The sequence below is a fragment of the Cinclus cinclus genome, chromosome 1, assembly GCF_963662255.1.
Source record: "Cinclus cinclus chromosome 1, bCinCin1.1, whole genome shotgun sequence".
Lineage (NCBI taxonomy): Eukaryota > Metazoa > Chordata > Aves > Passeriformes > Cinclidae > Cinclus > Cinclus cinclus.
This window is the reverse complement of record NC_085046.1, coordinates 14,926,578-14,952,513: the sequence shown is the minus strand read 5'-3', so window position 1 is coordinate 14,952,513 and position 25,936 is coordinate 14,926,578. Positions and strand designations below refer to the sequence as shown.

The 25,936-nt window shown below is 42.1% G+C and overlaps 1 protein-coding gene across 1 annotated transcript; it reads right to left on the bottom strand.

Annotated features, from left to right (window-relative positions):
* Positions 1 to 4,477: 4,477 nt before the first annotated feature.
* On the bottom strand, positions 4,478 to 23,771 carry MAP3K8 (mitogen-activated protein kinase kinase kinase 8). The gene is made up of 9 exons (XM_062507017.1): positions 23,625 to 23,771; positions 20,459 to 20,585; positions 19,184 to 19,544; positions 15,952 to 16,116; positions 14,253 to 14,514; positions 12,328 to 12,434; positions 8,204 to 8,356; positions 7,320 to 7,566; positions 4,478 to 5,827 (listed from the first exon to the last, which is right to left on the bottom strand). Exons 2-9 carry the CDS (start codon positions 20,491 to 20,493, stop codon positions 5,694 to 5,696), a joined length of 1,464 nt encoding a protein of 487 aa, XP_062363001.1. The 5' UTR covers positions 20,494 to 20,585; positions 23,625 to 23,771; the 3' UTR covers positions 4,478 to 5,693.
* Positions 23,772 to 25,936: the final 2,165 nt, after the last annotated feature.

The following is a 25,936-nucleotide window of genomic DNA, read 5'->3' as shown; positions in this document are numbered from 1 at the left end:
TTCCTCTTAGGGCAAAAATATGTTTTCTTTTCTCCTTTTTTACTCTTCTTTTTTTTTGAAGGGGGGAGGTGTTCTTGTTTCAGCTGGAATAGAATTATTTTACTTCTTAGTAGCTGGTACTTACTAGCTGGTACACTAAGTCCTTCTTAGTGCCATGTTTTGGATTTAAAATGAAACTCGTGTTGATAACACACTGATGTTTTGGTTGTTGCTAAGTAGTTCTTACACTGAAAGTCAAGGACTTTTCAGTGCCTCATCCTCTGCCAGTGAGGAGGAGCATGAAAAGCTGGGAGGCAGCACAGGAGGGCTGACCCAAACTGGGTCAAGGGATGTTCCACACCACAGTAAATCATACTCAGTATATAAACTGGGGGGAGCTGGTCAGAAGGTGTCAATTGCTGCTCAGGGATGGGCTGGGCATTGGCCAGTGTGTGGAAAGCCATTGAATTGTACATCACTCTTTTTTTTTTTTTTATATTTTCTTTTTTAAAAATTACAATTGTTATTATCACATTTTACTTCGTTTCAATTATGAATCTGTTCTTGTCTCAACCCACAAGTTTTGTTTTCTTTTCCTTTTCTTTTTTCTGAGTCCCTTGTGTTCTTTCGTTCCCTCCAGGGATGGGGAGGGGTTGAGCAAACAGCTGCACAATACTTGAGTGCCAGCTATGGTTAAACAATTAGGGAAGGGGGAGCAAAGTTGACCTCAGCTTACTGTGAGAGTTAAAGAGGGTAACCCTTTGCACTGCCAGCAGCCTTGCTAATCCCCCAGGCTGAGCACGACTCTGGCACTTCACCTCTGGAAGTTTGATGGACACCCTGCTACCCTGTCCTCCTGGGCTGCACATACACCTTGTGGAGTCCCTTCCTGCCTTCTCCCATTTCCATCTCTTGCCCTTCTTTGGCTGCACAACACTTCAGCATGTGATTTGGTATGAGCACCAGGAAGGATTTAAACTTTGCAAACATCACTAATTATTAGACTTTTTGATATTGACAAAGCTATGCTTTATGTCACAGCCTGCAGGAGGGGCATGGTCTCTGTGCATGGATTCCCTCCTCTGGCAATGGCTCCTACAGGAACAGGGTTCACACTCGAGACCAGATTTGTGGGTGAGTGTGAGGCTGCCATTGCATGTAACTTTGATGAGGATCAGATACAACCGTTTTCTCTTGCACACCTCAATCTGGGAGCATCCTCCCTCTCACAGCCTCTCTCTTGACCAATCCACCTGCCCCTGGACCCGCTCAGGCTGCCCCTGTGCCATGCTACCTCCCTGCTCAGGGGCCACGTGCTGCTGCCTTGCCGGGAGGTGTGGGTGCAGGTGAGCCAAGCTGTCACAGCAGCTCGCCTCCTTCCTGGTGAGTCACCATGCCCCAGTATCTGCCAGTATGGCTGTGTCTGGTGACCAGCCTGAAGCAGCACACGTGCACCCATAGGACCAAAATGAGCCACTCCCAAAGTCTGGCTGGGTTTTTTTGGGGTGTTGCCGAGTTTGGTCAGCACACAATTTATAAAGGTTTATTTTCACCTTGCCCAAATTGTTAGCTTTGGATGGTAACAGTTTTATAAATGGACCTTGATAGACCTTTCCTGTCAGAAAAGAAGAAGCTGCTTGGGCTCCAAACAGTGATTCGGTGCTCTTGTGTTGGGAATTTGCAAAGTCCCTGGGCATGGGATGAAAGCAAAACATAGGAAGCAAAGAAAGCCTTCATGGTGTCTGAGCCTGCCTTGGAAGCAGCTAGTATAGCCCCAAGGGAAGCTCTTCCCAGCCATGCAAATGTTCCCAGTTTTGGCCATGCACAGCACCAGGCATCTCCCTACACTCCAGTCCTTTCCAGACAACCAACCTGGCCTTCCCAGCTGTGACAGGGTCCAGTGACTCTTCCCCAGCTCCTGCTTTGCTTCTGCCAATTAGCCAGAGCAATGCACTTTTATTCCCCAAGGTCCCAACAAAGGGACTAATGCTTGGTCAGGAGCTTCCTTCCCCATTCCCCTCAGCTCTGTATATAGGGAGGGCTGGCAAACTGCTCTGTACTTCTGCTGCAGCTTCTCTCAAACTCCAAATATCAGGAAGCCTTGCTGAGGAGCATCATGGTGATCTCAGTCCCAGGGTCACAGGCTGAGATAAGAAACCTGCTAAGCCCAGAAGAATAAAATACATATTTGGCTCCCTAATTTCACCAGTGTTGCGATTTATCCTCACCAGGCAACCAAACCCTGCACAGTCACTTGCTCACTCCCTTCTGGTGGGATGAGGGAGAGGACTAAAACTGTACAAGTGAGAAAACTCATGGATTAAGATAAACACAATCTAAAGGGCAAAACAAATGCTGTGCACACGAGCAAAGCAAAATAAGGAATTAATTTACCACTTTCCATGGGCTGAAAGGTGTTCAGCCATCTCCAGGACAACAATATATACACTATGTATGTACTGGTGACTTGGGAAGACAAATACCATCACTCAGAATGTTTCCCCTTCTTCCCCCAGCTTTATACACTGAGCATGACATCGTATAGCCTGGAATATCCCTTGGGTCAGGAGGGATCAGCTGCACCCTCTGTGCCCCCTCCCAGCTCCTCCTGCACCCCCAGCCTCCTCCCTGGGGAGACACTGAGAAAAGCAGAAAAGGCCTTGACACTGTGTAAGCCCCACTAAGCAGTAACAGAAACATCCCTTGTTATCAATACTCTTCTCAGCACAAAGCTGAAACAGAGCCCTGGACTGGTTACTGTGAAGAAAATTATTTCTACCCCAGCCAAAACCAGCACAATCAGTTATTGTGAGCAGCGGGTTTCCCCATGCACCTGTGTTTTTCTTTGCAGTTTAGCACGAGTGTCAGTATTCCCTCAAGAGAAAATGAAACTACACACCAGAAATCAACACAACCAGAGGCAAACCATTTGCAAAATCCCATGGCTCAGTGCTGACCAGCCAAACCCTGGGGCTTGTGCTATTAGCATAGGATTTTCCCACCATCCATTTTCATTCCCTCCCCCTCACCTCTAGCCTCGGTTGCTCTGACTACACAGCTGCTCAGGCAACCAGATTAAAGGACTAATCTTTCCCCTCCCAGGATATTTCTAACCCAGTTCATTTCCCTGACCTCATTCCCCAGGTACTGATATAAACAAGTAGACCTACACAATGCAGGGATCACTGTGGGATGTGGGATGTGCTTGAGGGATATGGGATGTTTGGGATGTGATGTATTGCTCTAGAGAGAAATTCCTGCTATGCTGCAGCCTAAGGCTCACCTGAGAAACAGTCCTCAGCTATTAGAAAGCTGATAGAGCTGGAAGCAATGCTTGGTGTACAGCCTACCTGAACAGCTGCTTGTTGATTGTGTACCAGTCCTCTGAAGTGATAATTATCACTTGAAGCCCTCATACTGTTTAGACATGTGGATGAGTCTATAAAGAGCTATTAGTTCACTCAGCCAAACCTTATTACCTACGTCTGGTAATACAGAACAGCTATAACTAAACCCAAATATGAAAGTGAACCTATATTAAATAGTGTCTCCATATGCAGATTTCCATGCTAGAACATTTAACTGTGTGGGGAAAAGGAGAATGGCATTACAGAAAAAAAAAAATAGAAGAAAAGTCTCTGTAACATTTTCAAAGCAAAGGTAAAAGACTCCTAGCAGCCTGCAATTCTGACATGGATGTCATTGTTGAAGTAAATAGGCACATGATAAGCATTTGCATAACCCCCAGCCATTGTCTGGTGAGAATAAACACCTTAATTTTATAGAAGGGAAATTGGGGGAGAGAGTATAAACCCACCTCCAGTTACCTGAAAAGCTGTTTCCTACCAATTCTGTGAATCTCCTTAAAGATCAAAAGCTATCAGAAAAAGATCATAAAATTGAACACAGGTCTCTGGTTGAAACCAAAGTTGACCATCCAAACCATTAGGTCATATTTTCTTTAAGTTAGCCACACTGAAAGTCTGATCCCTGAATATCCTGATCACTACAGTCAGTATAAATACTAAGAAGGCTCCCTGACACAGCTGTCCTCCAAGCAACTTGTTATCTAGAGATTTTGCACAAAGCACTGGAACAAGTGGGTTATTCCCAAGAGCATTATTTGCAGCAATTAACATCAGGACTGAAGTGCTCCATTTTGTACACAACTGCTGTGCAACATCCAGGCAGTCCATAAGGAATGTTGGGGTGTGAGAAGATTCTGCCAGAAGTACTTACCATCTATCACCAGAATCCAAAATCCATCAACAATCGCCTTCACCCTACCTCCCAAAAAGTGGAACAATCCCTGTAGTGTACCTGGGCCATGGTAGGGGGTGCTGGCTCAAATGCAGCTGCAGCCCCACACTGTTTTTGAAGATGAAGAAAGAATGAGCACGTCTCAAGGCACTGAGCTGGATTTATTCATTTTACCATATCAGTATCAAACTAGAAATCATCTGTTTAAGATCATGTGTTAGAGAGGAGCAGCATTAAATAACAGATATGAAAAAAGAGACTGTGCTTCAGAAAAAATTCAGTGTACAACATACACAGTATGCCATTTAACACAAATGCTTATAAAGAGTCATCCTAAGCATCAGAAAGTTTTATAAAAGTTTACGTTCTCATCCCATGGGATGTACAGACCTATGCAGTTTACATAGTTTTACCATCATCTAAAACATCATGTTTCAAATGTATGAGGCACAGCAAGAACAATATAATTCCATTTCCATAGGAACATAAACACTGCTTGTCACTAGTGACACACCTTCTAAACCGTAACACTCAGAGCAATTACACATGTGTACAATTTTAAAGTATTAAAAAGCAAGAGTTTGGATCCTGCCCACTGTTACCAAGAGGGAATAACACTTAAATCTACCCTTGAAAACTATCATAGATACCCTTGCAGTAGCTGTAACACAGGAAGGAGTTGGAGTCACTGTCACACTTTGTCAGGGCCAGCTGACTGTGCAAGTGCCAGAGATAACTGATACTGCCAGTGAAAGCTTCACTCGACCTCCAGAGGAGGGGACAGCCTCCTGCTTAACTCCCATGGCCCACAGAAGATGCAAAGTTAAACACATCTGTAAACAAGCAATAATCTGACTACACAGACATCTGATAGAAATTAGCTCAGCTATGAGAGGCCCTGATTTTCATCAAGAATTACTAAAGGCTGACCACATTTTAAAGACCAAGAATGACCAAGTCTTAAAGACAAAACAAGACTGCACCAGTCTTTGACTGGTTAAATCAAGAACTTGTTTTTTCTTTTTTGTTTTGTGGTGAGGGGTGACAGGAAGGTTTTTTCTAAGGACAGCTCAGAGAGACTGGATCTTACAGCCCACATGCTAAATTATATTAAATTTTTTCTTGACATTATTTGCAAGTATATATTTTAAGTTTTACAAAAGTGCAAGGCCCAGCACAGGAAGATATCCTGGATTAAGACATTTCCAGCAGCAGTGTTCTTTTCACTATCTTCTTGTTGGTCAACCAGCAGACACACAAACATCACTGCTTGGCATCAGCTTATCAGAGCCCCTAAGGGTTTAGCTTAATCATCTGTGCAATTAAACACTATTCACATTTGACAGCCTATAATGGCAATAAGTTTTATGCACAAATTGGAAAATCAAGTCTTAAAATCAAATTTTAAGAGGTAGAGGTCCATTTATGACTCATCAACATAAAATGTTACTGAGTCAGTCATATTCTAAGGCTGGTGGTCCCCTAACAATATTGAAGTAACCAGCTAGAGCTCCAAGGTCTATATAGAGTGATCTTTGTCTCTTTAGCAGGTCTGACTCTTCCATGCTCCCATTACACAATGAGGAATCTAAAAAGAAAATAGAGAAACCACGTCATTACTGCACAAATAGCTGTATGAGTTCATTTTTGTGTTAGTAGTTATTACTGGAATATTTGGCCTATTATTTGATCTTATTAATCTGGGTTTAAAAAATTTTCAGTTACAACATAAGTCAAAGCTCAAATAAAATAACATCTAACAAACCAACCTACAACTCTAGGACAAAGAGAGGGAAGCAGTTTGCAACTGAAAAAAGCAAGAGTGTTCAACTACTTAAAAAAAAGTCTCCATCAGCTGGGACAGCTAGGAACAGCTTTCTCATCCTCTGAACTGTAGTGCTAAAGGAGAGTTTGGTGCAAGAAAAAAACCTGCTAACTTTCTGCCATCTGAGAATTCTGCTTCCTCATATGGAAATTTTCATATAAATACATGACATCATCCTTGCCTGGGTGTGACAATAGAGAACAAATACAGGACCATCACTTCCAGATTTTTTATTCCTTTTAAATCAAGGTCTGAAAAGACAGATCAGGTTTGCAATGGCAGAATTCCCCATAATACTTGTAAAATGAGCATCTTGGAATCCCAAGCACCTATAATAAAGTCCAAGTTTAATGGTCAAGTATTCTTTTCGTTTTCAAAAGAACTGATTCAGATGGTCCGAGCTGGTCAAAGGATTATGCACCCCCAAGGCAAAATCCAGAAGGTAAAATGCCATTCTAAGTTCAAAAACTGTGACTGATTTCTTCAGTGAATTTGTTTCAATTATGCATTACAGTGCCCAAAACTTTGCACAGATATCACTGGAAGTATTTATCCCAATTAAATAAATCACTTGTCTGGGAAAAGTCTTTCAATGCCTTTTGTCAGAGCCCTGCTAATGCATTTGGTAAGGTGAAGAAAAGCATTTTGAAGCCTGTTGGCAGGTTCTTGGCATTAAATCTTGATTGGGCTTGAAAGGGCTGTTTCCTACCTAGTTCATGTATTTTCCTTCATTAAGCACTTACTAATGCACAAGGGCAATAGCATTTTATCCCACAGTCATTTTTTTGTTTTAAAACAAAGGGCTTGTGACACTCAGCAACTTTAGTTATGGTTTTGTGGGTGCGTTTTTCCTCAAAAAGGCAAAAGGTGTGTTGGATTTGCTGGTGGTTGTTTGACTTTGTCATTGTTTAAAAATCAAGAGTCTATAAAACATCTCTAGTACAGTGGCAAATTGAGTCCATTTGGGACAAAAATCTATACTTCATGAGGTGCCCTGAATGATTGCCACAGCTTTTCCAAGAGCCAGTCCTTCCGGAGTCTCCAAGAATTCAGTCTAAGTTCCTTCCCATTGAAGTCAATGGGCGTTTTACAGATCACTTAATGACCTCGGGCTCTGATCTCATCCCACTGGGATTTTCACCGGTCACTTTCCAGATGTGTTTTGAGCTTCGTTGATTCCTTACCACTCACACAAACCAAGATTTGACACAAAGTAGCCTACAAAGTAGGAGGCAAGTGAGCCTGATCCCATCACCTGTAATATTTTCTGGCAGCTGCAGATCCTTCCTGGCGAGCAGTCTTTTCCTTTCAAACAACGCCGAGTCCAGGCTCTGGCACCGCGGCTGCTCTTCGGGGGGTGGGTGTAAGGCTTCGTGTTTCAGCAAGTCTGCTGCAGACAGCCTGTGATTAGGATTCCTGTCCAGAGCTCCTTCTAGCAATTCTCTCATGGAAGTGCTGCAGTCCTCAGCAATATCCTCTAAGGGGGGAGCTTGCTTGTGTATCTGTTGGAATGAAAAAAGACCATGGAAATAGTTACTCCAAAAACAGTGGAAGAGGAAGTCATAGATGACCACATGAGTGGTCTGGGAATTCCCCAATTAGGACTCATCACCTCCCTAAGTAGGGCTGATCCACTAGAAGAGAACAGGCAACTACACAAAATCCACTTCTAAAAAGTCAGATTTTATAATAAATTTTAAAACTCAAAGAAATTTCAATTAAGTTTAAAATCCAGTGCAATGCAAATTCACCAGATTTCTGTACCACACTGGAAGAATCAGAGAATCAAATCTGCCAGGCTGAAGTTTTTATCTGTGACTTCTAAGGAAAACAGACAAGTAGAAGACAGATGGGCTTATTTTAATCAAGTCTCACACTGCTCTAACCCTGTCCTTTCAGTAAACCCAAGGCCTGTAAATTGAAACACAAATCACAGAGACAACTCCAGTTCAGTCTCTGTCTTCCTCTAAATGATCAAAACCCACTTCTTCCCTCCCTCCCTCCCTCCCCCGAAGCAAAAAAGATGATATAATCTCTCTGACAAATATTTTGATAGTTTTTATATGACTAGAGCTTTCCCAACAAGAGTACAGGAAACCCTCCAACTGATACTGAGCCGGCTCTGCTAAGGACACTTACAATATAGAGGTAGGAGGGATATGCAGAACGAGGGTATCTATTCACCCAGGGTGGGATGCCGGTTTGCATATGAATGATAGTAGCTCCCATGCTGTAGATGTCTGCTTTTGTTGTGTGGCCTCTGCAAAGGATCACTTCAGGGCTCATGTAAATCTGTGAAAAATAGTTTAAAAATAAAAAGATTACTCAACAGGGGAAAACAACAACCAAACCTTGCCTTAATGACATTTTGTGATCCTGGAAACCCCCCTCGGAAGGGCTGCATCCCACTAGTACCTGCAAGCACCATTTGGGAAGTAAGACTGTTCTGTTCTGCATATGAGTACAGCCAAAGAGACAGCACCTGGACAAACTCATACTCCAGGCCCTCAGACAGGCCACAGGCCAGTGGCTATGGGCCTTAGCTGAGCTGTGAGAGGCTGAGGTTCAAACCACGGCTCTGCCTTGTTCAGATGAGTAGCAGAAGCCTCATTCCTCCACAGCAAAAGGAGGTGCCTGAATTGCCAATTTGTTCTGTTTTGTGGGGCACTGCTGGGACTGCTCCATTCTGCTTGAACATTGGCTAGGCATGAGCTGAAGAGAGGGGGTGAGCTGTACTGACAGCCACCCAGATGGAAGCAGGAGTCCACTCCTCAGATCCCTGTTACACAGAACACTAACCAACCCTTCTGAGCAGAACTGACAGATGTATACCTTCCTGTCTTCTTTACTCTTCTTACCTCCTCCTTCTTATCCAGTAACCTGCATCTTGGAGCATTATCCTGAGAAATGGGGTGATGAGGAACAAGCCAGGTCTAGGCAATGCATAAGTTAAAAGTTAGGTGCCCTTTGCACCAGATTACCCCCAAAGCAGCTATGAAGAAAAGAATCCCTCTTCTAACCTTTTTCCAAACCAAAAACTCTAATCTTTCTTGACAGAAACCAAAACAGTTTCCATCCAAACATTTCACTGAAACATTTGAATTTGCAAAGAGTCTGAAGAAGGATCTTGGAAGCTCCTGCCAGCAGCAGGCAGCCCAGAGTGCAGCTGGAGGAGAACCAGACAGACAGGATGCAGGAGGCACACCCTGCACAGCTCTGCCACTGGCAGGAGAGCAGGTTTCAATACCACATGAGCACAGCCCACAGCACACCGGGCTAGTAAGCTACCATATTTGCTTCTGGTTTCTACTTTTCCCTCACCCAATTTCCCTCTAAAGGATTCAAACAGACTTTAATTAGTTCAAGTCATCCTAACACAAAAATCACATTAAAAACCATTAACTGACACAAGGGCAGGAAGTTAAGTCATCACTACATGGCTGACTGCTTATTACCACAGATTGAAAACTGCTGTAAGGCTCACACAGATTCCAAGGAATATTCCCCAGTAAATTACATTCCATATCTGCAAAAAGAACTTGTGATTGGAAGCGTGTGCAAAGCCTCAGCAGGTGTCTGCAGCTGCTACTGACTTATCCACTGCTTTCCCCAAGGCTCAAAGACAATCAGTGCATCTGCCCCCTTCACCTTTAAGTCTCATAAGGAGAAAAGAACAGAACTTCTAATTCTGTAAAAAGAGTCCCTTGGCAAATACAATGCAACTTGAGTGAAATCTATGTAAGCAAAAAGCAGTTGCCTTCAAAAGAATGTTGGCACGAGATCCTGTCTGCAGTTAAGGTGAGAAAATGGTCAAGATGCACCTTGACTGTACAGGGACAAAAACCAGAAATGAGCTCCAAAGCTCTGATTTCAGTCTGATCTAAGAGTCTGTTGCCACCACCTCAAGCCATGGGTAACTTCCCATTCTCTGACTGGTGGGCTGGTACTTCTCTGCCAGTCAGACCAGTGTCACAGCCCAGCTAAAAACCAGTCCTTTCTTCATGTTGTGCTAGTTTTAGTTCAGCATTCCTGAAAATGAATCATACCCTCCACACTCAAACTTTAGCAGACAACTTTTTACCCTCAAATGGTTGTAACTGAAGCTGATATATTTTAACCAAGTGACAGAAGCCTAACAGAAAGTGTAGCAACTGCCTAGAAAAAGTATTTCCTGCAGAGCAGTTTCGTAACAACCACAGTTTAATGTTCTGCATGACTGGTACACAAAAGCAGGAACACCAGTTTTTTTCACACTATACCATCTATACAAAATTTAGCTATCTTTCAATCCTGCTGCCCAGAATTGTAACTACTCACACAAACTACACAAACTAACTGTAGCACAAAGAAGACTCACTACATTCAGACTTTCTGTGCTTTGGAACTGAATGAAAATCTTACCTCCCAGAGAACATGCACAGGTCAAAAGTTACTCCACCTGCCACTTCCCTCAAGGACACAAGTCCCTGCCAACACCAGATGTAAGAGAAACCAGCCAGCTCACAGGCACAATGCTGCGTGGCAGTGACAGAGCCCCAGCCAGGGGTTGCACAATTACATGCAGGAACCGCAGGACAGCTGCATCATTTCTTAAGGCTGCATAATACAGGGTGCAAAACCCAGGAAAACTTTGTAGAGTTAAGATCTTATTTAGAAAAAAACAAAAACAAAAACAAAACAAAACAAAAACAAACAAGATAGCCAGACTACAGAGGCCATTTGTGGGTGACAGGATTAGGCACTAAGGAGAGGAAGATGCCTAGAATGAAGACTGTGAGCAGAAAAACCTATACTGGTATTTGAAAATCTCCTTTCCCAGTGCTGTCTCTCCAACCTCACTTCTGGCTGCAATGCTGTAGCAGGACTGATGCTCCCCTGAGGCAGCAAACACCAAAACATGGCCATATTTCAGGGTTTGGGGAATTATCAGATTTCTGAGGACAGGACTGCAGGTGTTAAAGTGTGTAGAATAATTTTCCTCCTATTAAATTAAGAACTAAGTGTTTTTCACTTGGCAGTGTGAAAACTCTGTTTGCACTTTTCCCTTGTTCTTACTAACACAACCTTGGTCTGTCCTCCAAGACCCAGAAGTGGATCCTCACCAGTCTGCTCCACAATCATGGAAATTTCCTGCTTATACACATCTCCATCATTGGGAAATACCCTACCAACTCATACCCACCACTCATTAACAGCACACAAAACCCCCTTGAACAAGTAAAAAGCCCCAAACCAAAGTAAAAACCCCACAAAGCTCATACATGAAGTGCCCAAAAGCATGCTGCTTCCAGTTCAGCAACCATTTTAAGCTCTTAACTCCCCCTGGCTAGAACAACACTGAAAACAAATATTCAAATGTTTTCTCAATGATCTTGAAAAAAATAAACAAACATGATATTCTGTGAAATCTTGGTTTATCTTACCCTGCTAAAAAGTGAAATGCTTTTTGTCAGTTACACAAGAATCTCCTCTTTACACATATGGAAGACTATTAAAAGGGTAAGTGCCAACATTTCAGCTAAGGTATTGCCTGTAAACAATCTCCTCCAGCAACAGAGCACAGATGCCACATCTGCAGCAACTATCCAAGCTAATTGTTGCTGCTTGGTTGTTTGCTAAAACTCCAGCCCTGCAAATACCTCGGCAGGAATGTGGCCCCAGTGGTGTGCAGAAGCTCAAAATCACTGAGAACATTGAAAAGGACTCCACCTCCACCACAGTAATGTCTAAGCAGTATCACCAGATAATCATGAACTGAGCTATGCACAACCTCTGAAGAACCAAAGGGCTACATGTAGATAGGGAACAGAGCTTAGAAGGACTAAGGGATGAAACCCAGACATCAGTAATGTCTGTGGTTTTGAAGGAGGAATCAAAGTACAGTGTTGAGCAGGTCAACCCAGTCCATAGCCTGTATCTCAGAAGAAATCTTTGCTAGAGCAAAGAGCAAATTCCTGTTTGAAGTGTCTCTGAAGCAGCTGAAACACTGCAAACAACCCTCCTACGAGTACTGTTTGACTTCAGTGAATAAATGCTAACAAATGGGACTGCAGAGAAAGTGACATGGCTTTCAAAGCATTCCATTCAGCAAGTTGAAAATAAAAATATAATTGAGAGCTCTATTAATGTTTGTAACTTTTCTTCTAGATTTTATGGTAACTACTTTACCCATGTTTCTAACCCTCCAGCTTCAAATTTGAGCCTAAACACCACAACCATAGGACTAATGCAATATAAGGGCTTTTCTCCTTTCAGCTTCTTACCTCTGTTCCTCTAAGGTCTTTGGGATAGTAAATGTCTTCCGTCATTTGAACACTTAGGCCAAAATCCACCAAAACTGCCTTAGTTGACATAAAGACAATGTTGCTTGCTAAAACAAAACCAAAAATTACATCATTTAAGTGTCTGGCACATTTGTATTTATTTTACAATACTCCTGTTTCATTCAGATGCTAGCCTGAAAAGGGAGAGAGATTAGCACAACCACTCTCAGTTTTAAATATCTTAAATATCAGACTGGACTGGTTTATGTAAAAGAATCAATGTTTAGTCATTTTCTTAGCTAAAAAAAAAAAAAAAAAGACAAAGAGAAAAAGGCTGACTGTAGAGGAGGAAGGTAGAAGACTGGTATGCACCATAGCACAGTGCTCCAAAAATGTTTAATGGTCTCCAAGGTGGAGATCATGCTGCGCAGCTCTGGCTATAAACAGAAAACTGTTGCTCACCAAGAGGCTTTTCTAGAGTAACAATTTAAGTGAAGACAGAATCAGAACTCTCTGATTACTCAACCAGGGCCCCTCCAAAGCAGCCACACCAGTCACCTGCACTGGTCCATGAGGGCAGCTCAGCATGACAACAGAGGACAGACAATGGCTGTAAAAGTAATAGAAGACTGGACATTTCAAACTTCCTCTGAATTGCAGCAGTGTCTAGGGGCTTAATTTACCTTCCTTCATAAAACTCTGTCTTGGGCACGACTTTGTACTCAGAGGCTTTGTTTGCAGCTGTATTTTTGATCAAATATTTAAGAGTGTAGTACTTGGTGTGAGCCTTGAGAAATCCTTGTTTGCTGTTTCAGAAAAAGTGGTAAAATGAAGTCTCCAAGTTACCCAACAGAAACACATTTTTCTTACAGGAAACTGTGGGCTATTTTCTACCTTGATGGTACCTATCATGACCACCCAGTGGGAGGACAGACTTGATTTCAGCCGTACTGATTCCTGAAGCAATGCTTCACACCATTGCCTCCTTACCAGTGCTATAGACTAGATAAATCTCTAATTTTAGAGATAACTTTGAAGATATGGATTTTAAACAGCTCATAATAGCTCGTGCACAGGATCACATTGCCACAGTGCAGCAGGATCTGCTGCCTGCCTGGGACTATACTCAGCCCCAGCTGCAGCTGATTTTGGACTGAGGCTCCCCCTACCAAACATCCTGATGGTTTAACTGCTCTCCAACCAAGGGTTAAAACGAGTGGGAGCACTGAACACCACCCAAGAACCAGACTGTCTTCCTCCCCTTACTTGCTTATTGAATTTTTTCCTCTCAATAAAATCCTCATCTTCTGTATCAGCAGAACAGACTCAATTGCAGCTCAAAAGCAGCAGACAGAATGAGGAAGAAATCAGAGGTTTTAGGAAACAGACTTTTCTATTGATTCCACCTGGGGAGGGGAAACACACTGCTCCCTGCATGGAGGCTGCCTTGCCAGGCAGTGGGCATGGCTCCATCTCAGGTTGGACTACCCAGCTCACCCCTGCCACCAAACAGGCAGGAGCATGGCCAGGGCTCCCCCCGGGAGCTGTGTAGAAATGTAAAACCTAAGAGAAGGTGCAAGTTGAAGGTGAGCATGGAAACATTCAGGATGAATTTATATTGAAAGTAGGAAACTTCTGGCTGAACATAGACTAATAACTTCACTCGTCAGGTTTTTATTTAAATTGAGTTGCTTATGAATGGCATAGAATCTATGACTTGCAAATCATGCTCTCTGCTGGAGTGAATTAATAAATAGTGTAAGTAACTATTATCTCCAGAACCTGACCTTGCCATTTGTTAACTATTATCCAGCCCTCCCACTCAGAGATGTAAGGCTACATATCCCAGCTCAGTCCCAGGGAGTCCACCAGGGCCCCAGCCCAGCCAGGACCAGGAAGTACCCCAAGGAATCACACAGACATACGTTTGATATCATGGTGGATAATCCTCTTCGAGTGGAGAAAGTCAAGTCCTTTCAGAATATGCTTTGTCACCCAAATTATTTCAAACTCTCTCATAGGACCACAGCTCTCCAGTTTTTCCATGACAGATCCTCCCTCTCCAGCTTCCATGAAGAGATGGATTGTCTCATCCCACAAAATAGCGCCGTATAATTCAGCAATGTTTTCATGACGGAAACATGCCTGTATTTCAACATCTGATGGTTTGAACTGTTCCACTGGGACCTAGGACATTGAAACAATGCCAGTTATCCACAACAAAAACAAGTTCCATGTGGACGCTAATTATCCTATAAATTAACAAAAAATAAGAAAGTATAGCTTAAAATACTAAGCTTTCCTTTGCTCCTGTGACTTTTCTTCCTTTGCAGCAGAGAGAGTTCCTGTTAAAAGCCGAGAGATATTTTGGAATCATGCCCAAATAAAAAGTGCAATCTTCCAGAAAAAGCAATGTAGCAAGTTATTCCCGTCAAAATCCAGTGATTACGCAAAAGCTTTATGCAAACTTCCTGGTGAAGGAGATAAAATTCCCACTGCTTTTTCCATTAGCTTTGTGCACTCATCTGCACTACCAGAACTACACACCCACCTGACAGGTGGATCAGTGCTTGCAGAACTCAGGCCCATTACTGACCTCAATTCAGTCCTTATCAGCACTGGTTTATGGCTTGCAAGAAATGAAACCTGCTTTGAAGGGAGTGCCAGCAGCACGATATTTCTTTAAAAAGTACTGATGGCAGATTGCTGAGACAATTAAAGCAGTGTGTGCTTACAAACAGAAAATCTACTGCTGCTCTCTTTCATTTTCTTCCTTTGGACTCATGTGTGTGAACCAAATAAGAGGCTCATCTATTTAAACGAGAAATAATGTTTGTATTTTCAGAAACATTACGATACTTAATTCTGCAGTGGATTATGCAGGAGCAGCTAACAATCTGCCCCCATGTAGACACACTGCAGGGGAAGGACATACATCTGCCTGCCCAACTCTTTACACACACAGAATTAATACAGGTACTTATTCATGAGCTGGGGGATATAGAGCAATATCCCAGTTGAGCTTTTACTGGCCCTGAACATTTACTGCTCAATTCAAAATAACATGTTAGAAGGCATAGCTGAAAGGAAATGTTGGTTTGCATAAAAATAGGGCAGTGCACAGCAGTTCTTTTGAGGCATCTCAAAACCTTACTCCATCAGTGGCCAAAACAGAACTGTTGCATATCCTGAGTTCTCAGGGACTTTAATGGCACTGGAGTAAAGAAAACTAAAGTCTGAGCACCTCAGTTAAGAGACAAGGGCCTAAAACATCTGCAGCAGCAGGGTCTTGCTATCACCTTCAGCAGGGGATGGGATCTCACACTGATATTTTACCATGGTTAATACAGTAGAACAAATAGAAAATCCACTCTGTAGCAGAGCACATGTACCAGTTACACAGACTTCCAGGTACGTTCAAAATGCTGAAACATTTGCAGCTTTAGAGCAAAAAAATTTAAACAAGCTAACAGAAGTGTGCATTTCCCCCACCTTGTTTAGGCCAACAAAACCAAGATGATCATCAGCCAACAGCATAACTTGATGCAGACATATTTGAAGATATACTGTAAGTAGTATGTCATACAATATTTGCTCAGAGATAAAACTACTGAACTAACATACCAGTTTGCATGCCATTCGTTTCTTGGTTTCTCTGTCTTGGGCTAAGTACACCTTCCCAAAAGCTCCCCGAGGAATAAAATCAGAACCAATATTCCTGTAAGTCAACTTCCATGGAAACAGGAGCACATCTGAGTCAATTTGATAGCGCCCGTTCTTGGGTGTGATCTGTGGAGTTAAATAAATAATGAAAAACCACAGTGAAGTTAAAGTTACTTCAAATCTAATTAATTTTATACATATAGTGGACAAAAAAGATATATATCACTTATGTGTATGATACACATGATCTGCTTAGCAGTCTTTATTTAGTAACACCAAATGGGAACAGCATGTGAGGTGTGGCATTCATTCACAGCCCAGGCATCCACGTTTCTCTCCAGTGACTAACTTATGAAGTGTAAGTTGCAATTAATTGTCTTGAAACAACAACAACAGCAGCTGGGTTAATGAAATTACCCACCTCTTGTTATTAGATTTACATGCATATGTTTGTCCTTCCTGTAATCTGTTAACTTGTTATGCCACATACCTGTTACTCACAGGTTATCTTATACAATGTGAGCAAGAGTTTCAGCATTTCCTAATATCACAATGTACTGCTAGGAGTTTAATTTTCTGTCTTATACTGGAGTTTCTGCTGCTTAGTAGAAGGTCAAAGAAGTCTGCCTTGATTTTCCCAGCCGCTTTCCTCTAGTTTTATACCACAGTTCAAAAAAGAAGAGTGGGAGTAACACTGCCTCCTCTAGGAGGGTAATGTTGGGAGCTTTGGTTCTTCTGCATCACCAACTAGGCAAGGAGGGGATTCAGGGCACCTGTTAGTATCTTGCTCTAAATCCTTCTCCCAAACAGCTCCCTCCCTCTGCATGTGACAGAGAGAGACCAAATGACTAACTACAACCATGTGAGTACTGCTCGATCTCTGATGTTGCTTCTTCAGTCTCTCAGCTACAAAATTAATAATATTTCCTATGAATATGCTTCTAATTATTTCAGCAAGTATCTGGAATATCATTATTTATCAAGATTCTTGAAGAGATGTAAAATCACATCAAGGATATTTATCATTTCATATCTGTCACAGGGCCTCAAATACTCAGCTCTTCTGCTACCCTTTTTAAGATAACAGCATATCAGGAAGATCATTTGGTTTAGATTTCTATTTAAGATATAACATATAATCTTTCATTCTTAATCTGCCTTTTCAATTAGAAAAGTACTTTCTTGACTGGTAAAACTGTCATTTCTGATTTGCACCTACATGAAATAAATTAATTCTTCCAAGTTCCTAAATCTGGGGAGGATAAGTTCTTAAACTTTGGCCAAGGGGGCATGGGGGGGCTGTCCTTTAAAAAAAACTATTCTGCTTAGGATAGAGAGAACAAGCCTTCCCTCTACTTATTAGAGCTAGGGTAAAGTAATCTGTACATGTCACTTGCCTACTTCAGCATTTCAAAGGGTTGAGACTAATCCATATGGATTGCACCTTATCCTGGAAGAGATGATTTGATCATCAAGCAGAGTTGATTTGCAGAGTAAGACAGTGATGACCACCACACTATTCATGTTTTCAGGAGGCTTTTAGGACTAGCTCCTAGCCTGACCCTCTGAACATCTGTCTGTGGCTGCAATGCATCTTTCAGTTCAGTTTTAACTAAAAAAAAAACAGCTTGCACACTTCAAGACTCTTTGTGATGCAAGCCATGGTGCAGCCAGTGAGGGTCACCAGGCAATCAGAAACACTCCTGACCATAACCAAAATGCTGTAGATATTTACAGAGCAATGCCCCTGCTGAAATGCATACACAGGTAATGCCCTGCCTCCAACCCTTAGTGGCATAATGGGATCACGTGCACTTAATAGTACTTAGTTCATACCAAATGTATGCATCTGTAGAAACAATATGCAAGCAAAACAACCACGAGTATGCAGAACAGTGTCTACCCTAAGCATAGGAAACATTTAATATTACTAAGTGTCATTTCAGTGTTAGAGTTGAAAAGTGATTGTTTTGCAATACTGCAATGCTCCCCCCAAATCAGAATAAAGCAATATACCCTGTGTTACTCAGGCTACTGAGTATAATACTCAGGTATTTCACACCTCAGTAGCCAGTAAGCCTCAAGCAACCAGTGTTCACATATAAAATATATTATACACAGGATATTTAAGATGCTAGATGTAGAGCATCTTAAGAAAATACAGCACCAACACCAACATACATGAATAGAATTCCATTGCAACACTGATTGTTTCCAGAGCAACTGACCTTAAGCAAAAGTTTAATGACACTAATATCCAGAGATTCTTGTAGAACACAAAGAATTTTGGGTTAAAAAATAACATCTCAAAGCAACATATCTATATACGTGAATTTAGCAGTGTGAGATATTACATAATATTGTAACTCTTAAAATCGTGCTTGATAGTATGTTCTTTTTCTGCTTACAGTATTTCTGTTGACATTTAGTGCAGATAGAGCAAATTTAGGAATTATTTGTTAGTTCCTAGATCTTTTTATTTGGGGGTTTACATAATGAACATTTTACTGCATGAACACAAGGCTCTAGAAGACTCTTACTGTCTCCCAGACCTGTAAACCATCATAGTTCACAGCATCATAGGCTTTGGTTGGAAGGGATCTTAAAGATCATCTAATTGCAATTCCCCTACTATGGGAAGGGATGTCACCCACAAGGTCAGGCTGCTCAGGGCCCCACCCAACCTGGCCTTGAACACTTCCAGGGATGGGGGCATCCACAATTTCTCTGTACAGTCTGTTCCAGAGCTTTACCACCCTCAGAGTAAAGAAATCTCTATACTTTTAGTTTAAAATAATTCCTCCTTGTCCTACTACTACATGACCTCCCTCTTTTCTATACGAGTTGTGGATTTTATAAGCCCCATTTAAGTACTGAAAGGACAAAGTGAGGTGTAGATTTTGCTTTTTGACTGCTTGTCTCAAGTTTTATTCAATACTGGGAAATGTTTTCTAACCTCCAGGGATACTAGGAGATAGCAGAGTGGATCCTTCTGAACAACAGACCTTTCTCCATAGCTGCCTGAGGCTAGAGGGGCTAGACTTGATAGGCTGAGAGACCCCTTCCAGCCCCAGGGATGCAGAGGAAACCACAGCCTGTTACTCCTTGAACTGATCTTTATTTAGAATCATTAAAAGCTTCTAATTCCTATGGTGTGTGAAATGCCAAGAAAAAGGAAAACAGATGTACGTACCATGTTCAAGAGGATTCCAGATTCCTGTTGTCTGCATCCTTTAAATTGTTTTGCAGTGTTAGACACCTGATTTGCAAAAGCAAGCAGGTCTTCCACAGTCCCATATTTGACAGAAGACATCAAAGAGACCTCCCTTTCACAAAACAGTAATGATTCTGCACGTTCATCATTTTGATTTGCCTCTTCACACATTGTAATTAAGCTGTCTTCATAGACTGCAATGTCTTCACCTGGGTAATGGTTTTCCATGATGGCTATCACCTCAGACATATTTAGATCAGCTAGCAACAAGTCAATCTCCTCTTTGCTATCACTACCTGTGCTCATATACTCCATTACTGTCCACTTTGCAAAATCACTCCTGGAAAAAAAATAAAAGAACAAACTTGAAAACACTTTTCACCTAATTTTTTTTCAGTAATGTAAGAATGAAAAGGAGTTATCAGAGTGATCAGTAGCTCATCATTATACAGATTTAAAATTAATAACTTGTATTATGAAGAAAATCATAATTAGTATCCTGGGTGAAGATAAAATGGAGAAATATTTGCTAGTGAAATCTATTTAGAAGTTACTAGTTAATCTCCTCTGTTCCTCCCTCCCACTCTTGGAATTTATTATGATAAAGCTTTCCCTAAGAGGAACAGGTACAGTAAAAATATACACCACTGTGATAGAAATGCAAAAATGAACAAGTACCCTCAATACAAACAAAGGAATTCATTGCTTGGAAAATAATTATAAAGAGAGAAATTAACATTGTCAATTAGTTTATGTCTAAATTTGCATGGACAATTTATGTGATGTATCCAGAAAGTAGGAAAGGTCACAAAGCAAGGTCATTTCACTTGTAATAGGCTTCTGTTAGCATCACGTATCACTGTACAAAGCATAGCTGTCACCACCTGAGATACAAAATCCGTTGGTTTTTTTTGGTTTTTTTTTCAAATAACTGCTCAGAACTAGGCTTGAACTGAAATTTTCACCCTGACTTTCAGAAGAAAGTCAGAAACTGAGCTATCATAAAAGCAATGAGCTTTTGAAGTGGTTTCCAGCAGTTTGTTCTAACAATAACTAACCCTAACAATAACTTTTTAGGTTACTTTTGCAACACTTTTGCTGGAATGGATTTACATACAGCAAGCTGGGTTCAACTCCCAACAAGTTCCTTTCTATTCCAAAGAGTTACATATTCAAGTTAAAAATGTGTGCACAGTCAGTCATTAAAATACTGACACAAATAGTTTCCAACACATAAATGTCTAGAGCACTTACCTTGTATTTAACCTGATTACATCACTCAAAACCATTTAAAAACGTCTCAATAGAATCCCTGAAGTCATCACGTTTTTCTGAACCCGTATTTACCACTGATGATAATTTCACAGTGTTCTGTGGTAGTCTATTAAAAAAAGTAAAACAAATAAAGCCATTGCATACCAGCTCAAGCAGAAGGACTGGTTTGTACTCATATAGATCATTTGCTTCATGGAAAGAAGAGCTAGTAATCACAAGGCTGAGATAACAGGGGATTTTTCTGCAGAAAAAGATGCCAACTCAAGAAAGAATCAAGCTACTGTATCATCCAGATTTCCAAGTAGTAGTGAAAAATAGTTTTTCCATGGTTAAGTCCCGAGTTTTATTCTCTGTCTCATGCTTGTTTAAGCAAAAAGTAGGACCTCCTTTTCCTTTAGCAGCACTGACTACAGCATGCCCTCTTTAGAGAGCTCTCATTTCCCTTTTTCGTAATCCCCTGCACCATCTATTTTGGGCAAAAGATAACAACTAGGCAAAAAGACACTTTAAAAAAAAAAGAAATAAAATCAGCAAACAAAACCTTATCTCAAGGACAAGCAGCAGACTCAGTCCCCTGAGGCCATGGAGCAATACATTTACCCAGGTACAGTTTCTAGTTATGAACACTATCTTTCTTACCCTCACCACAAGGACGTAGAAGCTTTGTGGCACATATTTCTCATGGGTTAGAGTATTTGCGTAAGCTCTAATGTGAAGAAAACCAAGTAAAATGACGTGTCTGAGCTGGCAAAGAAGTCAGATCACGTGCTGAAAATTCAAACGGCAGGACAGGACAGCAGATGCAGCATCAGAAAAGGCAAACAGGGTGCATGTTCCTCTTCAAACTCAGACCAAACCCTGTGAGTGACGGTGGCAGAGCAATACTGTGACCCCCTGTTCCCCCAAGACAGGCACAGTGACTTTCACCAGCACTCTACACCAGTTCATCCAGCCCTAATCAACCCACAGGCCCAGCATTAGGGCAGCCAGGTTGGAAACTTTGTGGTCACCAGGCACTACTTGACTGGGGAGGCCCCAGGTTTTGTATCCTGGGTGCTCAGAGAGGTCACAAAAAGGAAAAGATGCTGTGGGTGTTTTCTAACCCCTATCACCTCAACTTGCTCCATGACCAAGCTATAGGGTGTTAAAGCCTGAACATGGTTACTTTTTAATAGAAATGAGATTTCTATTTTTCCCCAGAGCAGAACTTCTATTCATTGACTTTTTTTCTGTGCTGAATTAGTGGGGTTCAAAAGAAAAGAAACAGCACTGCCATGAAAGGAACCAAGAGGCCTCATGTGTAAATTCAGGTAAAGTTGCAAACTAGTCCTGAGGGACTTTCTGAAGAAAAACATGAGTCTCTAGATACTCTGGTCTTTTGTGGATAAAGACAAATACATACCACAGTTAAACTAACTTACTCTCTGAATCATTTTCACACACAAAGCATGTGTACAGATTAGACCAAATGTAGCTTTCTGGAAGTGCCAGCTTTGCTCTGTTCCTCAAAATGTTCCCAAACTAGAGCACAATACTAATAATACTCTTGGCAGTCCTACTACTACCCAAAAATCTCTGAATAACATGAAGAAATGACCATAACCTGCATATTCTCAGTTCTGTGCTTCTAGTGCTTGAGAAAAGCTGCAAACCCTTCACCTTCATCTCAAATAACAAGTGATGGAACAAGGGGAAAAGGCCTCAAGTTGTGCCAGAAGAGGTTGGATATTAGGAAAAATTTCTTCACTGAAAGACTTGTCAAGCATTGGAACAGGCTGCCCAGGGAAGTGGTGGATTTAAAAGACACACGTGTAGACATGACACGGTTTAGTGGTGGGCTTGACAGTGCTGGGTTGGACTTGATAATTTTACAGGTCTTTTCCAACCTAAATGATTTTATTTTTCCTTATACCTAGCAAATTCTAAGCACTAAATGTTTACACAATAAAAGCAGTGTCTAGACTATAAGAGCTGATTTTTTTTTAATTATGCACAAATTTAGTATTATATTTCCCCTACAGGCCAAAAAAAAAAAAAGAAAAAAAAAAGAAGCCCATTTTCCAATGGGGAATTCACTCTTCCTATTTATCCCTAAAATCTTGTACTAGTATCAGAGGTGGGCACTCATGTAGTATTCTAAATCATCCTATATAATCTAGGTTCATGAAGAAATGACATCACTAAGCATGCTTTACTTAGATTCTCAGCTAAAAAACTGGGTTTACCTGCAGTGGAAAAATAAAACTGCATGTGAACACTTAGGGCAGTTGCTAAAGCACAAGACTCTTTCTCCAGTTTTGCCAATATTTCAACATCATCACATGAGTAATTTGTAAGCCAAAGGTTTATTTATTTCTCTATTCTCTGCATAGCTTTTCAACCCCTTCTGCCTAAGAAGTGTGCTGCCAGAGACTATCCTTATAACCATCATGTTAAAAAAGAGTAACTGCACACCAGACTTCTGAGCCCCTGTGGGATTTTTTTTGTGTCAAGGATCAACGATTGAAAAAAATGAACAAAATCTACAACAAAAATAAAATGTAAAACCCAAAAACACACAGACAAAAAACCTCAACAGCCCTCCCCCCCAAACAAACAAACTAGCCACAGACTGCATAGACTAGCTCCACAGTCATACACCCATAGAAAAGTTCTCTTGTACTGCTTTTGGAGAATAATTTTTTGGTCTGACAAGTGACTCCCCACTAGAAATGGGGAAAAAAAAGTCCTTATTTAAGTTTAAGAAAACTTATCGACAGACCTTGAAAAACACAATCCCTCTGGGAAAAAAAAAAAAAAACAAACCAAAAAAACCCACAACTTATACTGTTAAGGAACAAGAAATATCAACAACTTCAATTTCGACAACGAGGAATAAGAAGATCCGCGACTCTGCCAGCGCTGGCAGCAGCAGAGCCCAGCCCCAGCCCCAGCCCCGTCCTGCCCCGCAGCCCCCGGGGACAGCGCAGGTGCCGCAGCCCCGGCGGCTCCCCCGGCGCACGGCGCAGCTCGGAGGCCGAGGGCAGCCGGCACCGGCCCCGCCACAGCGCTGCGGCCCCAGCCGGGCCCCGTCCGCTCCGCTCCATCCCGCCGGGGCTCTGCCGGCGCCCCCCCTGCCCTGCCCTGCGCTGCCGGCCCCGCTCACCCGCGGGGCGCCGGGAGAGCCCGACCGCCCGTCCGCTCCGCTTCTCTCCGCTCCGCTCCGCCGGTCCCGCGGGGAGCTCCGGGGGCGGGAAGGGCGCAGGTAGCACCGCCCGCCCGCGGCCGAGGGCGGGGGACGCGGCCGGCCCTGGCCCCGGTTTCTGTTTCGGTTTCCCGGCAGGAGCAAGCGCTGCGCTGTCCCAGCCCTGCCTCAAGCCCGGCCAGCGATCGCCTCCTGCTCCAGCGGTGGCACTGCCCGGTGGCAATGGCTTGTCCCAGGCTGTGGCATCGGTAAATCCCCTTCCTACCGCCTCATGTTTCCGTGCGCGCCTAGAGGGCGTCCACCAGCGTCCTACGAGTTTAAACACTATCTGAATCAAACTTCAGCTGACACGCGGGTGGAATTTAGGACAACAATGTGAAGAACTTGTTAGTGGCAGTAGTATTACAATACTTCGGGACACAGTAGTATGAGTGGGGTAATTGCTAAAATTGGACACAACTTTTTATTTCTTATCCATAAGGAAGAAATTCTTGCAAAACTGTGCTGCCCAATTAACTCCTCTTCAGTCAGATCGTTTTTAAGGAGACAAGTAGCACGTTTAACAAAACTAGCTGCCACAACACTAGGAGCTGATGAATTGAATCTGTCTCAAGGTGTCAAGAGACCAAGATGGATTTTTGGTTCATTATCTGCAGTGTAATGACTATTTGCTTGCTGAAGTCAGTGGCAAAACCATCATTATAAACAACGACAAACATTCACCTTAGGTTTCAGTGTTTATTAGTAGTTCATACAACTCCTGTTTATATTATCAAGATACCCTGAACTCCCTTGTTTAAAGGGTTTATGTTTGCTATCTCTCTTGGGGCATTTAAAATTGCACGAAGTATGTCACAAATGACATTCTGAAATGTGCAAGGGTTTAGACTCACTATAGGATTTTCTTTTCCTTAGCATCATAACTATGTATATGAACATATGAACTCTGCTAGCAGAATTAACCTTTGCTCATACATGGTTTCTTTTCTAGACTATACAGATGTTAAATACATTGGCAAGCCTCCATAAGGAAATAGGTGTCTTATTGTCTTCATTGTTGAGTTTGACCTTGTTCAATTGCACCACCCAGTGCATTTGCTGAAAAAAAAAAGGCAAGAAAGCTGAAGATGATTATAGAAAGAAAAAAAGAGGAAGGACCAAAGAATAAATCAGGCTATAGGAGAGGCAAGACCAAGGAGAGGGTGGAATTGGCAGCACCTTGAAAGTGGGAGGTTAAGGAGGCTGAGTAACACATCCTTAACATGCAGCAGCTCTCACGCTAGGATACTCTGGGTATCCTCTTTCAGGAACTTGCTTGCGCGATTAGTTTTTCCAAACCCACAATTAATTTTAATGAAACCCTTTTCTATTTTTAGACCAACTTCAAAGAGGGAAAGAGGAGGAGTTCCTCTCGCCACATCAATGAATTTAGGCAGGACAAGTCCTAGGATTCCAGAGGAAATTCACCATGGAGAGATGGAGGAAACACAAGTTTGTACTCCATGGCATGCATAAGTAGCATATAAATTGAAATGCTCTATTTTAAAAGCAATCTACTGTCTTAATGATCATCCTAGAATACAAAACCAAAATAATTAGGTCATAGCAATTACTTACAGACCCTGACTTACTGGGAGGCTGCCAAGAGTATATACAGCACTGCATTGAAGACCTACTAACAAACAAAGTGTCCTAACATACACTACAGGTGCGCCTACAAGTTTTATATACATGACTGTTTTTAAAAACCAAAGAAAATTATATTTTCTTCAGTACATGCTTGGGGAACCATGCTGTAGACCAATGACTGCTTGCTGGATGTCCTGTAGCTCTCTGCCCCTGCCACCTCACTTCTGATCCCACACGCAGCCCTCGCTGCAGTAACTCTGCCTTCATAGCCCTGGCCCAGGACCAGACAAACAGAATCACAAAATCAGTTAGGTTGGAAAAGGCCTCTGAGATCATCAGGTCCAACCTATAACCCAAACACTACCACGTCAACTAGACCATAGCACTGAGTGCCACATCCAGTATTTCCTTAAATACCTCAAGGATGGTGACTCCAACATCTCCCTGGGCAGCCCATTACAATGTCTAATCCCCTCTTCTGTGAAGAAATTCTTCCTAATGTCCAATCTAAAACTACCCTGGTCCATCTCAAGACTCTGTCTTCTTGTCCTGGTTGCCTGAGAGAAGAGGCTGACCCCCATCTGGCTACAAACTTCCTTTTCTTCAAGCTAAACAACCCAAGCTCTCTCACCCACTCCTCATAT

Bases quoted from the DNA above. Each gene is read 5' to 3' on its own strand.
- MAP3K8 (XM_062507017.1), bottom strand. From the start codon at position 20,493: ATGGTTTTGAGTGATGTAATCAGGTTAAATACAAG. The intron at 14,515-15,951 runs GTATGTTAGTTC...TCAATGTCCTAG, and splicing joins AACGAATGGCATGCAAACTG to GTCCCAGTGGAACAGTTCAA. The intron at 8,357-12,327 runs GTAAGAAGCTGA...TATTTTTCACAG, and splicing joins AAGACCTTAGAGGAACAGAG to ATTTACATGAGCCCTGAAGT.